This window comes from Equus quagga, chromosome 9, assembly GCF_021613505.1.
Source record: "Equus quagga isolate Etosha38 chromosome 9, UCLA_HA_Equagga_1.0, whole genome shotgun sequence".
Taxonomy (NCBI): Eukaryota; Metazoa; Chordata; class Mammalia; order Perissodactyla; family Equidae; genus Equus; species Equus quagga.
The window spans coordinates 87,349,259-87,364,047 of NC_060275.1; the positions used below are offsets into that span (position 1 = coordinate 87,349,259).

The 14,789-nt window shown below is 39.3% G+C and overlaps 1 protein-coding gene across 3 annotated transcripts in view; it reads right to left on the reverse strand.

Annotated features, from left to right (window-relative positions):
• Nucleotides 1-7,482: 7,482 nt before the first annotated feature.
• The window catches only part of GHR (growth hormone receptor), a 244,803-nt gene continuing 237,496 nt past the window's right edge, over nt 7,483-14,789 (reverse strand). For all 3 annotated transcript variants that reach the window (XM_046671902.1, XM_046671903.1, XM_046671901.1), the window contains 2 exons: nt 10,807-10,876; nt 7,483-10,478 (listed from right to left, as the gene is read on the reverse strand). In XM_046671902.1, the coding sequence (XP_046527858.1) occupies nt 9,507-10,478; nt 10,807-10,876 (1,042 nt within the window). In that variant the 3' untranslated portion in view covers nt 7,483-9,506. The remainder of the gene's footprint in view (nt 10,479-10,806; nt 10,877-14,789) is intronic.

Sequence of the window (14,789 nt, forward strand, 5' to 3'; positions counted from 1 at the left end):
GCAATTTAAAACCTATGAATTGTGTATTTCTGGAATTTTCTATTTAATATTTTCAGACCACAGTTGTGCCTAGGTATCTGAAACCACAGAAAGGAAATCATGGATTAGGGGGTCCTACTGTAAAAGATATATGAAGGGATCAAGTAATAATCTGTGGTGTCAGGAATCCAGAAAACAGTCTTAAGACTAAAATGTGTCTTAGGAAATTGTTCTTTGTCTTTTCCCTGTTCCACATCACTTCGCATTATTCCTTAGCCTGGATGGGCTGAGTAAGGACATAACAGATGCCAATTTTGGGGGTTCAGTGGTCTGGACTATGTCAGCCTAGTCCTTTCATACTTTATCCCAAAGTATAAAACTAGTTATTGCGCCTTGGACTGTGAGCACTATAAATACTTGATGGGATTCTTTGGATTTTGGAGACAATGCATATTTACATTTGAGTGTGCTGCTCTGAAATGTTTATTTAGTAACCTGCAAGGCTGCAGATTTAAGTGGGCCAAGAGTGAGAAAAGGCACTTCAGCAAGTCCAGGATGTAATACAAGCAGCTCTGCCCATTGGGAGTTATGATACAGCAGATTCAACAATACTTAAAGTTTCTGTGGGAAATGGGAATGCTGTATGGAGTTTCCAAATAGTGTCAATAAGAGACTCAGAGTGCAGACTCCTAGGCTTTTTGAGCAAGCCATATCCTCTTCTGCCAATAACTATGTTTTTTTTTTGAGGAAGATTAGCCCTGAGCTAACATCTGCTGCCAATCCTCCTCTTTTTGCTGAGGAAGACTGGCCCTGAGCTAACATCCGTGCCCATCTTCCTCTACTTTATATGTGGGACACCTACTACAGCATGGCTTGTCAAGTGGTGCCATGTCTGCACCTGGGATCCCAACTGGTGAATCTCTGGCGGCCAAAGCAGAACGTGTGAACTGAACCACTGAGCCACCCCGCCGGCCCCTTCCAATAACTATTTGGGAAACAGTTCCTGGTTTGATACTGAACTCTGGCAGAGTCTGAATACCTGGCCATGGGACATCAAGTGACTATGCAACTAAGTTGCCAATCATGAACTATGTGTTAACTAGCCTATCACACCACAAGGTTGGGAGTGTGCAGCTGCAATCCATCATCAAGTGGAAGGGGCATAAGAGATTGGGTTCAAGTAGGCATTGAATACACAAGTAATTTGCATGAATGGAGTTCAGACTTCTACAACAGCTTCTCTTCCTGCATTACTTCCTCTCCCTCAATCTACATGTGTAGTCTTGTGGGCAGTTATAACCAGTTCACTAAGGAGGGAACAATTTAAGTCTGGTGTAAATGATTTTGCGTCATCTGCTGGCACCAACCGTGACATTTACAGTCACAATCAAGAGTGTCCTAGAAGACAAGAGTGAAGGAAAACGCCCTTCCAATGGGTAGAAATGTGAGCAGTACATTTGGTTGTCCTTCCCGCCCTTCCCCCCACCCCCACCTAACAAAATCTTCCTGAAACGCTCCAGGCCAATTATTCCCCTCTTCATGCTCTTGTAATGTCATATGTGTACCACTAAGACTAACTTATCACTGTCTCATGGCTGTCTACCTGTTTGACCCTGTTTCAAGGGTCATCTTGAGGGCAAAGTCTATGTCATACTCATAACTTCTTCATCTAGAAAATCCTTGGTACACAGTTGGTGCTCAGTAACTATTTTTAAAACCTCTTTGTGGTGTTGGCTCCTAGATGACTCTCTGTGAGTGTTTGTCCCTGGGATCAGGGAGGCATGACAGGCAGTGTTATACTGTAGTGGGATGACTGGCTTTGGAGACTGAGGGAGAATCCTGCCTCCGCCTTCACTGGCGCTGTGATGTTTTACACATTGAGGAACCTCCTGAAGCTCAGTGTCTTTCCCTTTCAACCATGAAGGAGGATAATACTGACCTTGTACTGTCTCTCCGATTATATGGGATGCGGGTGGGAGTATGAGACAAATCAACCTTTATGGAAGTGGGGTAAAGTTTTTCTAATGGAGTGAGATAATCACACTTCAGTAGTTGGCAGAAGGATGGGTTCTCAGAGAGAAAAGAGGGCCTCAGAAAGGGAGGTGGGGAAGGCAAGGACTTGGGGGTGTCCATGAGAAGAACATCTGTTAAGGGTTTGCTTTTTTCATGTGTGTTCACATACTCCCATAAGTAAAATTGAAATTTCCCTGGTAATGTTGTAATTCTCTCTAGTTAATCACCTTCTTTTAAAAAAAATTAATATCATACTTTATATAACCCGGTATATCCAAAATATTATGATCTCAACATGTAATCAAGATAAAAACTTATTAATGAGATATTTCATGTTTTTGTTACTTTTTTTCTACTCAGTTTTAGAAATCTGGTGTGTATTTTACACTCACAAGACATATGTGGCTGGTGGCTACCATATTGAACAGAATACCTCTGGATTATTTATCTACAACCCTCATTCAACAAGAGGGGAAAGTGAGGCCCAGAGATGGGCAGTGACTGGCTCCGGGGAATGCAAGCTGTTGGCTTTATCCCACATCACCCTGCTGTGTAAGGTATCCAACATTCCCCATTGTCTGCAGTGTGGCTCCCAGACCAGCTTCCCTCCCTGGCCTCCCAGAGGAGGTGTTGCCCACACGTGGATCAGGCTTGAGGTGGTCCATACCCTCTCTTATTTTACCTACTGGCCTGTGATCATCTTCTGAGGGAGCATCAGTTGGAAGCGTTGGGTTCACAGGCACGGAGGGAATGCTTGGGGTCTGCCCCTTCTCTTAAAACCTCCACATTGGGTGCCTGGAATGGAACTATGAATCACAACCTTTCTGTACAGCATGCTTTGGTGGTGTTTTGTGAATAAGGGGAGCAGAGACTATCAAGAAGTTTGACTTACCCCAGTTCACTGCATCACTAGTTCAAGGAGGTCCATGATCCAATTCTGTTCAGTGCCCAGCAGCAAACTTGGAGCACCGGGGAGAGGCACAAGATGAAATCATCATGGCCATATGCAAGACTCAGAGGCAGACATTTGGCAATCTCTGTTCTTCCTAGATATTACTCTAGATGGTTATCCCTGAAGGTATGGCAGGATGAAGCTGTGTTATGTAAAGATTAGCAAAACTGAATGTGAACTGTCTGTCTGGATTAGCAAGCCTCAGTAGGTGGCTGACTTTTGTTATCATTATGTACATACAATCTGGACACAATTATTATTTGGAAGTAGGATAGCGCGGAGTTTAGAGCATGGGCTCTGGAGCTAGAGTGCTTGTGTTTGTATCCTGGCTCTACTATTCATTAATTTTGTGACTTTGGTCAAGTTAATTAAACCCTCTGTGCCTCAGTTTCAACATCAGTAAACTGGAGATAATAGAACTTACCTCGTGGGATTGTTGTGAAGATAAAATAAGTTCATGTATGCAAAGTGCTTAGAACAGTGTCTGGCACGTGATAAGTGCTTAATAAATGTGAGCTAGAAATGTTATCTATTCATTATCAACGTCATCCATTAGATGGAACTGTAAGGTTGTGTAGACTCAGTGGTGTGCTGTAGTAGTTTGTACAGTGTCCCGAGAGCTGATTGTGCAATCCCTTCCCAACTTCGTGTTCATGATGAAACACTGATAGCTTAAAATCAGCCCCATTGGGAGTATTTACACCATGGAAATTGGCAAATGCTACAAATCTGGAATCCCCACCCCCAAGAGAAGTGGTTGTTCAGCATTTACTAGCACATCATTGATTAAATTTATGAGAAAAAGAACCTTTTATCTTTAGTGGGTGATTCTTTGGATCCATGGATATTATAAAACAATATTCCATTTTTTCCACACTGGGAATAGGATCAGAAGCTTTTCCCCCATCAAGTAATATTATAGCCTAGATTGTTTTTAGAATACTGAATTAGTCAGAAGATCTGTGTTTTAGCCCTGGCTCCATCACTTACTAGTTAATTAAATCTGGGAAAATCTCTTAAGTTTTCTGAGTCTTGGTTTTTTCTCCTGTAAAATGTTAAAAGTGATGTCTGACTTACCTACAACACAGATTTGTTATGTTTAAAAAATACATATGAAAGTGCTTTATACAATCAGAATCCTATGCAAAATCATTTTTATCCTATGGTACCATCTAAAGGAAAGCTAACCATAAAAATCTTTCTACTTTGGCTTTTTGACTGCGCTACTATTGGGAAAGCCAAAGTGCTTACAATTTCCTGAGAAATTATCTCTTCTTTACAGAAACTGCTGGCAACATCTCTTAATGCCCACAGAGCAATCATGTAGAAATTCTTTTTAAAAACAAATCAATAGAAAATTGTTTTTCTATATATTCCCACAAAGACTGCTTCCTGGGACTACTGGGCAAAAATCTATTATGTTTGAAGTTCTGCCTGAATGACATTTTTTTTTTTTTCTTTAACTCAATAGACAGCAGTAAGGAGTGAATTATTTTTGTTCAGGTAAAAACAGAGGCATATTATCCTGTAGCTTCACAGTAAAATATGCTCCTCTTCGTGAAGCGTGATATAAGCATTTCTCCATGTTGTAAGCCCCAGATTTCAGGGAAAACTAGGTGTCCTGAGTGAGACTGAGAATTTGCTAATGTTGGTAAGTCCCACGTGTTAATCATTCTCCTCCAGTCTTCTGGCTGAAGTGGGGGGGGAAGATTCAAAGGGTGTTTCAGCAAGGAGATAGAAAGTCACTGCCTCAGAGAAGACAGTGTAGGCTCTAAGACCTCCAGGCCCCTAGAAAAATGTCACTCCACATATGAGAAAAGTAACGTAACTGAGTTGAGATGAGAAGGATCTGTGGTTATTAATCATACAGCTGCTCTGTCTTTTATTTTCTAGGAAGTTTTATTAAGTTTAATGGCATCACATGAAGATGCTTTGTTCCGATTCACATTCATCTGAAATTTATTATAACTTTATTTGTGTTAGACATGCTAGTTACTCTTCTTAGAGCTGCTTTTCCCAAGTGTTAGTACATATAATAATGGGTACTCTTTTACCATTAGATTTTTCATTGTTGAATAAATTAGGAAATAATATGTTAAATTTAAATAGATTATTTTTTCCACTGTAGGAGCTTTAAAATGTCAATATGCACTCTGGCTCTCCCAGAGGGAAGTATAGCATGACGTGTTTTCCAAATTTATTTGACTACAGAATGGCTCATTTAAGAACATTTCAGGGAAGAGGTATGCCCCAGAATACATGTTGGTAAGCTCATCCTAGGCAGTTATTGAGTGAGCTAACAACCAGAGTGTTATAAACACTATTAAAAGTGGTTCAGAGGAGGGAATGATCGCTTAAGGCTGGAGGGAATCAGGGGGGCTTAATGAAGGAGGCATTTGAGCTGGGCCACAAACGATGGGGGGAATTTGAATAGGCAGGATTGTGAGTGGGAGCTTTTCAGGTGAAGGAAGAAGCATGAACAAAGACATAGAGATGGGAAAGCACAAACTGTTCAAGGAGTGGCAAGTGTCTCTTGCTACACCTGCAAGGAGATCTTCTTAGGTTGAAGTAAATATTCCCCAGATGACCACAGACCACCCTTGGCCCCAGTCTACTCAGGAGAATGTAGGACAGGAAGGATGTAGGACAGGGCACCATCAGGCTTTCTGCTCTTAGTCATAGTCATGGCAACAATCCATGCTGCAGTGTACACAGACGTTTATACAACTGTCCAGTATTTTCTTTCTCCTCCTTCCCCAAGTGACAACTCAGGCACAAAGGAAGGAGATTTGTACTGGGCAGGTAAAGGAGTCCGCCCAGGTTTAGAAGCCCTATGCCCCACCGGAGCCAAGAGCTCTTGCTACGACTCCCTAGGCATAGCTTCCAGTGTTCCCATATAATTCCATGCTTAATTATAAGAATTGCCATACTCAAGTCCAAAGTATGTTTTATCTCCAAGTATTTAGAGTTTCTCACCATCCAGATGTAATTTACCAGTGAGAGATCACTTTAAGCAAGAACAATTTTGCCTATGTAATATAATCGACATACTACTCTTACTAGATTTCCAAAGGAAGAGCTTGAATATTAACGAAAGGTCAAATTCTTAGTCAGAAGCTGTGCCCTTTATACACAGCTCTTAAATATCAAGCTAGCAAAGGAGATTGGGCAAATTATATGGGATGTTGGATTCCAGACGAAAGACTTCGGATTTAAGTGACTTCTAGCTTTTCCCCCTATTTCTTACCCTAAACAGGGAACATGAAAATACACTTAGTATTTTGTTGTAAAACTATGTAAATATCACAATGCATGAATAGATTTCAGTGTTAGTATGTTTTAGTAGAACCACTGAGAAGTTTAACCATAGGAAGACATGTGTAGCCATCTCCAACATGACATTTATCTTTCGAAATAGACAGAATTGTGCTCTTTCAATCCATGGAAGTAAGCAGGCTTTCCTTCCCCTTCACTCCTGAGACTTTGAAGCACCCCACATGAATGATAAGCCTGGAATATCATAAGGCTGAGTCTGGTATTGCGTCTGTAAAAAATAAGTATCTGGTGCTTAAAACAATGACCTTTTGTTTTGTAAATGTTAAGGCAGTGTATGTTCCAATGTCTTAGTGACAAAAGAGACGTGACTTTCCAAACCATATTTCCAAATAAGGGAGTAGGAAACCCTGAGGCTTCACCCATGGTTCTTTCAGGTAATGGCTGCTCAAAGGGCAGAAGGCAGCAGGTGGAGAAACGTTTGATCTGTATTGAATGTAAACCCTTAGTATTATGAAAAGTTGGGGCAGTTTGCATTCAACTTGCTGCAGCAGTAAATCATTGTTCAGTGGGTTTCTTGATGCCATCGCAGACTCCCACCTCTCAGGATCCAGCACCTGCATAAGAGCCTGTGATTTAGTAGCTATCCCACCTGGAGCCACCTATGGAGGAATTTATGCTTTATCGCTTTACTGCTCGCTCAGGCTCCTACATAACCTCCCTAACTGGCCTCCATCCCAGGCTTGACTTATTATCTTCTTCTCAAGATGACAAGTAGCTAGTCTGACAATCTGGCTTGTGCTGTGTGAATGGTAGAGGAAGAGCTGTTTTTCCTTCTTCCAGGCAACATGCTTAAGCTAGAAATGTAGCTTAAACAAAATGTTCAAGCACCACTCTCCCTGCCTGCCCCCTACTCCCTCCGTCTCCCTGGCCCCAACACACACACACAAGCAAGCTATGATGCCTCCAATAAAACATGGCTCTAAGGGCCTCTGCCCATGGGGAGCTGCAGCTGAGGAGAACACACAGTCCAGGCAAGCCAGCAGGATATTTCTGAGATGGGCTCCTGTTTCCTCAAGAAAGAGAGGTAGGGAGCTGCCTTCTCTGCCGATTCCAGCACATAACACAAATCTCCACACCCATTGCCAATGTGTTTAAATTAACTGTGCTTAGCTCCCCTTACAATGAGAAGGACTCACAGTAGGCAGTCTGGTTTAGGATGTTTTGCATGTGGGTGTTCGACAACAGAAGCATACCATCACAAATCCAAGAAAATAAATTTATTAAACTTTGAAGGAAAAAAATCCACAGACATAAAGAAAGTTAAATATAAACTGCAGGACACAACTAGTCATACTAGTGAATAATGGCTTGTGTGGCCAGCAAAGTACCAAAATGACATTCGGAGACTGATTGAGGTATTTAGCTATTTTTGGCTATAGAAATGTTGTCAGCCTATTGTGAAATAGTAAGAGAGTTTTCCCAAACACACAGTTTTAAGTTGAATTAGGTTCTACATTGATGAAATTGTATATGAAACTAAATTATGTAGCTCTTAGAGAAAACCATAGCAGCAAGGTAGCATAAAATCTACTAAACATCTATTACAAAGTAACATGTTGAACTTTCAACACCCAATTCTAGCTTTTCACTGTCCTTCCTGCAAGAAAGAGGGAATTTGAAATTACCAACCATTAAGCTTGTTTCCTAAAAAGGTCTGAGCTAAATGGCAAATACTATTTAAGTTAAAGCTAACTTTAAAGTTTTATTAACCTCTTAAAAAATACTTAAAGTGAGAGGCATTCTTCAATGAGATGAGATTCTTCTCTTTTTGACAAGTCTTTTGAGGAGCAATTCCACTGCTTACATCATTAAGGGATTGAACAGTAATTTATAAATTACTCAGGCCTCTTCTTCTGCTTTGAGGCCAATTCACTGCGAGGAGAAATAAAAAAATGATGAAACTTCTTCTACGACTTTAAATAAATTTTATAAAAGGCTTGGTGAGGAAAAAACGTTTCTGCTATTGGTTTAAGTAAATTTTGAGTTATCTGTGGGGATTTAAAATCTTGTTCCTTCTGTTTCTCATTATCATGAATAATGAGGTTGTGTCTGGCTATAGGCTGCGAAACAAAAAACCTATTTCTTGAACTTTTTATTTCATTATCTGGTTAACTTCACTTCGACCTGCTTCAACTTACAAAGTGCTTCTTGTACCTTATTCCCTTCTTAGAACTATGAAAGAAAACCAAGTTGTGTTTGAAGATACTGCTGCAGAGTTTCCAGGGCTTCTTTCTCATGATCTGCATGCACTCAGATCATGACAAACAACTCACTTCATGTGCGACTGCACCACCCAGGCATCCTGGTCAACAGGGACCAGCTATAATTTCTACTTCTCTTAGTTTGTAGCTCTCTGACATGAACCAAAATGTGGGTAAGAAGGGGTTTTTTGTTTGGTTGTTTGGTTTTTGGTTCATGATAAGCTGACGTGTGCAAACATTTTAAAGTTTTCTAAATTAACAAATCTTTCTGTAAAAATTCAGATAAAACGAGCATGTCCCAATAATGCAGGTAACTACAATCATTTCAGAATTGTTTAAGGAGTTTTGGGAGGTATAAAAAGGGGCTTGTAAAAAACTAACTTGTTCATTTGTTTTGCTTTAGGTGCATTGACCAAGGCATCAAACCAGCGTTAGACTGTAGTTGCTACATTCTTTGGATGGGTCCACACGAACTACAGTACAGTGTGTAGTGTCATAGAAAATAGCCATGCTTGAAGTGTAAATTAGTAAAAATATCTTTATCAATTTATGCCAAAATAAATGTTTACATATCCAAACTATTTTTTGTCTTCTTACCTATAATTTTAGTTCCCAATTTAAAAAAAATTAGCCTGTGCTATGATTTGCATTCAATTTTCCTGAACTGCTAAAAGCCACCTGATTTTTCGCTTTTTCAAAAAGCATGATTTACTATACATTAAAAACGTAGCCATTCAATGCTAAGTTTCACAAAATCAACACCCACAATAACAAGACAATCACTGCCACTAAACAGTCTGTGAGACAATTCTTTAAAATATTTACAGTTCACAACAGGAATAACTATCTGATTAAGCGTTCTTATTTTTTTTTAATATCTTCTTTCAATATTTCAGGAAAAGGCATTTAGAATCCACACTCCCACCCCCTTAACAAAGGGTTTAAACATTGTTTTGGTTTAAGCATTCATGCCCCAGCCAACTCTTTGCCATTAAATACGTAGCTCATGGGAAATCAAAGAAAGGCTACGGCATGATTTTGTTCAGTTGGTCTGTGCTCACGTAGCCACATGATGAAAGAAACTCTTTGTCAGGCAAGGGCAAGGCGGTAGCATTGAGTACGAGGCCCTGTGGAGACTGTACTATATGAATGGAAGTATAGTCTGGGACAGGCATCTCAGAGCTTGAAGCACGTTCTGCTGTCCCAGACCTCCCAGCAGTAGTGGTAAGGCTTTCTGTGGTGATGTAAATGTCTTCCTGGTTAAAGCTTGGCTCGACACGTGATTCAACCTCGACGTGAGGGGCCACGGGGATGCACTTTTTGGCATCTGCCTCACAGAAGTAGGCATTGTCCATGATGAAGTTGGCTTGGCAGAGTGAGACCACTTCGGGATGCATGTCACATTGGGATATCCCTGTCTTGTTTTTTTGGCCCGGGGAAAGGACCACACTCCCTGCTGGCGTAATGTCGCTTACCTGGGCATAAAAGTCGATGTTTGCTAGTGAACTTGGATTGCTTAGTTGAGTATGGGCAGCTTGATGAGTTGACTCAGTTCCACCAATAAGAAGTGGTCTTGGTTTGTTTTCCTCTGCTAGGATAACACTGGGCTGCTGAGTAGCAGGGGTAGCATTACTAGAAGATGAGTCCTTTTGATTTTTCTGGTCAAGGCACAAAAGATCTGCTTCCCCTTTTAACCTTTGTGGCTGAGCAACCTCTGAGGTACCATCACACATGTCGCTGGCATTGAAATCAGTCTCCAGAATGTCAGGTTCATAACAGCTGGTACGTCCAGAGTCGTCATCCTTTGCCCCAAGGATATTAAGTGATTTCTGATGGTCATTGCTTAGAAGTCTGTCTGTGTCTGATCCTTCAGTCTTTTCATCAGGGTCATCAATATCTAGCTCAATGAATTCAACCCAAGAGTCATCATTGTAAAATTCAGGTTTATAGTTGTCATGAACGGCTAAGATTGTGTTCACCTCTTCTAATTTTCCTTCCTAGGGAACAGAAATAAAATGATCTATGAAAAGAAACTCATAATGATTAAGTCATTTAACAAAAAACCTTCAGAGACTAATTATGGTTCCAATAAGAACAATAGTAACAAAGGCATATAATAACAAAAAATACATTAGTGAAGGATTTTTAACTACATAAGACATTCTCATAATTTTAAGAGATGTAATATTTTAAAAAATTTTTCTCCAGAAAGGGTACGAAAAATAGAGTGGATACATACAGTTTGCAAAAGCTCTCAACATCAGGCAATGTTTTCAGGTATCATTTAATTAGTGTCATCTATAGTTTAGATAATTTGTTAATTACCTTAAGGAGATCTGGATCAATTCCTTTAATCTTTGGAACTGGAACTGGGGGCAGAATCAGCATCTTAATCCTTGAAAACAAAATTTCAGTTTGACATATCTTAAAAGTTACACATTCTTTCATTTCAAAAGATAGAAATAAAATACAGTAGTTCCCCCAGCCAGCCCTGGTGGTCTAGTGGTTAAGATATGGTACTCTCACCACCACAGCCTAGATTGGTTTCCTGGTCAGGGAACCACACCACTCATCTGTCAGTTGTTGCACTGTGGTGGCTGTGTGTTGCTGTGATACTTACTGAAAGCTATCATTCAAATGTGATAGCTATTATTCGCTATTATTTCAAATACCAGCAGGGTCAGCCATGGTGGACAGGTTTCAGTGGAGTTTCCAGACTAAGACAGACTAGGAAAAAGGAACTGGCCACCCATTTTCAAAAAAATTGGCCATGAAAACCCTGTGAATAGCAGTGTAGGATTGTCTTATATAGCGCCAAAAGATGAGAGGATGGGGCAAAAAGCCCAGTCATGGGTCCACTCTGCTATGCACAGGTGGCTAGGAGTCAGAATTGACTCGATGGAACTAAGAACAAAGTTCCCCCTTATCCATGGTTTCAGTTACCTGCAGACAACTGCAGTCTCAAAATAGAGTAAAATTAAGATATTCTGAGAGAAAGAGAGAGACTGCATTCACATAACTTTTATTACAGTATATTGTTATAATTGTTCTATTTTATTATTAGTTATTGTTGTTAATCTCTTACTGTGCCTAATTTATAAGTTAAACTTTATCATAGGCATGTACGTATAGGAAAAAACAGTATATGTAGGGTTTGGTACTATCTGGGGTTTCAGGCATCCACTAGGGGTCTTGGAACGTATCCCCCACGAATAGGGGGGGACTACCGTATTGGCAGTACTATTACTTATTCCAAATATTCTGATACTTTATTTAAGTGGAATATGAGAAAGAGAATGAAAATATTAATCAGTAAGTGATAAGGAAAAACTATAGAAGAAAAAAAGAACCAAAAACCCTTCCTCTGAAGTCAGTTTAAACAAAACATGGTTTTCCCGTAATCTTTATTTTTTCCTTAATGTCTCTTATCGACAGCCAGCATGAGCATTTGGGAGTGAGAAATTTAATTCCATTTGGAGCCAATTTCCATTTCACTTATAAGGAAGGTAATTTTAGTGTACATCTCATCAGTAATTTGTGGAGGAAGAAGGAAGGAGGGACAGAAAGAGGGAGGAAAGGAGGGAGGGAAGGGAGGAGAGAGAAGGAAGAAGAGCCAATCTACATAGAGCCAAAATTATTTGCACACTCAGAAAAGGGTTGACTGGGATGAGTTTGCAACACACAGCTCACATTAATTAAAAATTGTATAAGAGCATCTCATTAACCAGGGTGTCACTGCAGGGTTCATTCCATTTGGGAGGGACTAAATGTGAACTATCTCTAATCAGTGTGGATTTATATACACAATTCTAAGATGCACTCACATTTTCTCTTCCAAATATTTAAATTAGTTTTTGACCACAATTCATTTCAATGTCTATCCTCCCTGTCTTGTGCCTTATTGTATCCCCAGCACTTAGAACAATTCCTGCGACATAGAAGGTACTCAATAAACATTTCTTGAATAAATTTGAATAAATCACTTATCTATTTTGTTAATAGTGTAATCTAGAGTTTGTGTTTTAAAATGAACATTGTAGCTCTAGTAAAAAGCTGAGATAATCCACTCCAACCAACTCATTTTATTGTTAAAAAAATAAAAACCCCTACGTGTCAGAGATACCACTGTTGGGCAGGGATGGTAAGCTGAGCTTTGGATATCAACTGATATGCCACTCAATGCGAATGGACAGTCTAGTCTATTCAACAGGGAACTCAGTGTCTGAATATTTCTACTGTCTTTTTATCTAATTCAAGGAATAAGCCAAATTTCATAAGTTGCTTTGAGTAGCTTCCACTAGGTTTACCCAGTGGGATAAGTATTAAAAAAAATTGTTACTGATGAATAGGAGATATAGAAAAAATATAAATCATTAATAATAACTGCCACCTCTGATAAGCCAGACATTGTGAGACGTATTTTGCACTAAACTATGGGTCGGCAAATTATAGCCTGTGGGCCAAATCTGGCCTGCTGTCTGTTTTTGTAAATAAAGTTTTATTGGAACACAGTCATGTTTATCTGTTCATATATTGTCTATGGCTGCTTTGATGCCATGGTGGCAAAGTTGAGTAGTTGCAACAGAGACACACGGCCCAGAAAACCTAAAAATTTACTATTTGGCCCTTTATAAAACAAGTTTGTCAACCTCTGCACTAAATATTTTATTTAATCAACCAGGGAGGCAGATGATATTAACCTGTAGAAAGATTTAGAGATTTAGGGAAGGTGTTCAAATCATACACTAACACTTGATACAGCTGGGGCTCAAATCCAAAGTACCTGACCCCATAACCCAGGCCCTTTGCCTTCTGTCATGCTGCTGTGTTATTTGGTTCTGCATCTCTAAATAAACATTTCAAATGTTCAAAAACATACACAAACATAACATAACCCTAATTATAGGAAGCAAAGATTCCCAAACGTCTAATGCTTGAGTTTGTTATGAGAGCCTCTCCTTTTTGAAGAGGATGATGCATTTAGGCTCATGTTAGTAGTTAGCTTTCTAAGAGTTGTGGTTGACTTTGCCAGGATGGCAGACCCTGCAGGCTATAGGGCCCAAGCAGGTCATACAAATAAATGAAGCAGGCCAGTTACAATGTCATAGGGAGAGATGGGAATGGTGACAGGCTTCTCAAATGGGACAGCTGGTCCTTTGCCTCAGTGCATGTTGCCATACAGGAATATCAACCCAGTTTCACTAGATCTTTCAGCTTTTAAGGGTGATCTGGGCATCTGGATTTGTGTGTGAAAATTCCCTAATTTGAAAACACTTCATAGCAAAACCTTTACGCCAAATCAAATAGCAAAACATTTACTCCAAAAATCAAAATAACATAAAACAACAAACAGATCTGCGGCTGAATTTGGCTTTCAGGTTGCCAGTTTGCCACTCCTGTTTTATGCCAATTCAGGTATTTCTTTCTTGGTTAGTAACAGCTTGAATGGTGGGAACAATAGAGTATAGAGTATAGATAACTTGGCATGAAACTATGTTTGTGACTTTGGTGTAATTTTATTCAAATCCAAATTACATGATAAATTTTGCTGCAGTTGACTCAATTATCTGGATTAAAAAAGGGAGAAGTAGCTTAGATTGTGGACTCACAAAACTTCAAGCAAAGATATGGAGGACCTGAAGTCCTTTACAGCCCTAAGGTTCGGGGAAAGCTGATGTAACACCTCATTTTTTGGAGTATCATTTTAATTATTAGAACTACATGCTCTTCCCACACCTGCTGATAATCATTTTCTATTTCCTACTTTCATTAGAACATGGAAATTTAGACAATAATAAGGATTTTTATGGGCAAATGAAAAAGAAAAATTAATTCTTTTCTACAAAGAACTTAATTTAGCACAGGAAATTTGAAAGTACAAAAAAGATTTCCAAATAATTTTACAATTTGATGATTTTGGCCAGCATCCTAGTTAAGAACTTCATTATTCATAGAAAACACTCTTTTAGACAAAGGTTAATATATTTTCTTTGAAATCCTATTTGTTCAGAGGATTATCTTTTCTTCAAATATTGTTAGCTAATATAATTAAGCAACATAACAAATTTACTTGGGCTTCACAATGACTCGAAATTGACAGCTAATGTTGAGGAAATTACTTCATAGACATTGTGGGTTTATCTACAGCTGTTACATATAAATTGGCCCATCAAGGGTACAGATCAATGAATTCAAATTAATCAACAGAATAATTTGGCTCCTTTGTTGTTGGCATGACTTAAGTATATAAATTACTCAAAATCCTGAAAATTTATTTATTTATTTACTAATTTTTCCCCCAACAATTG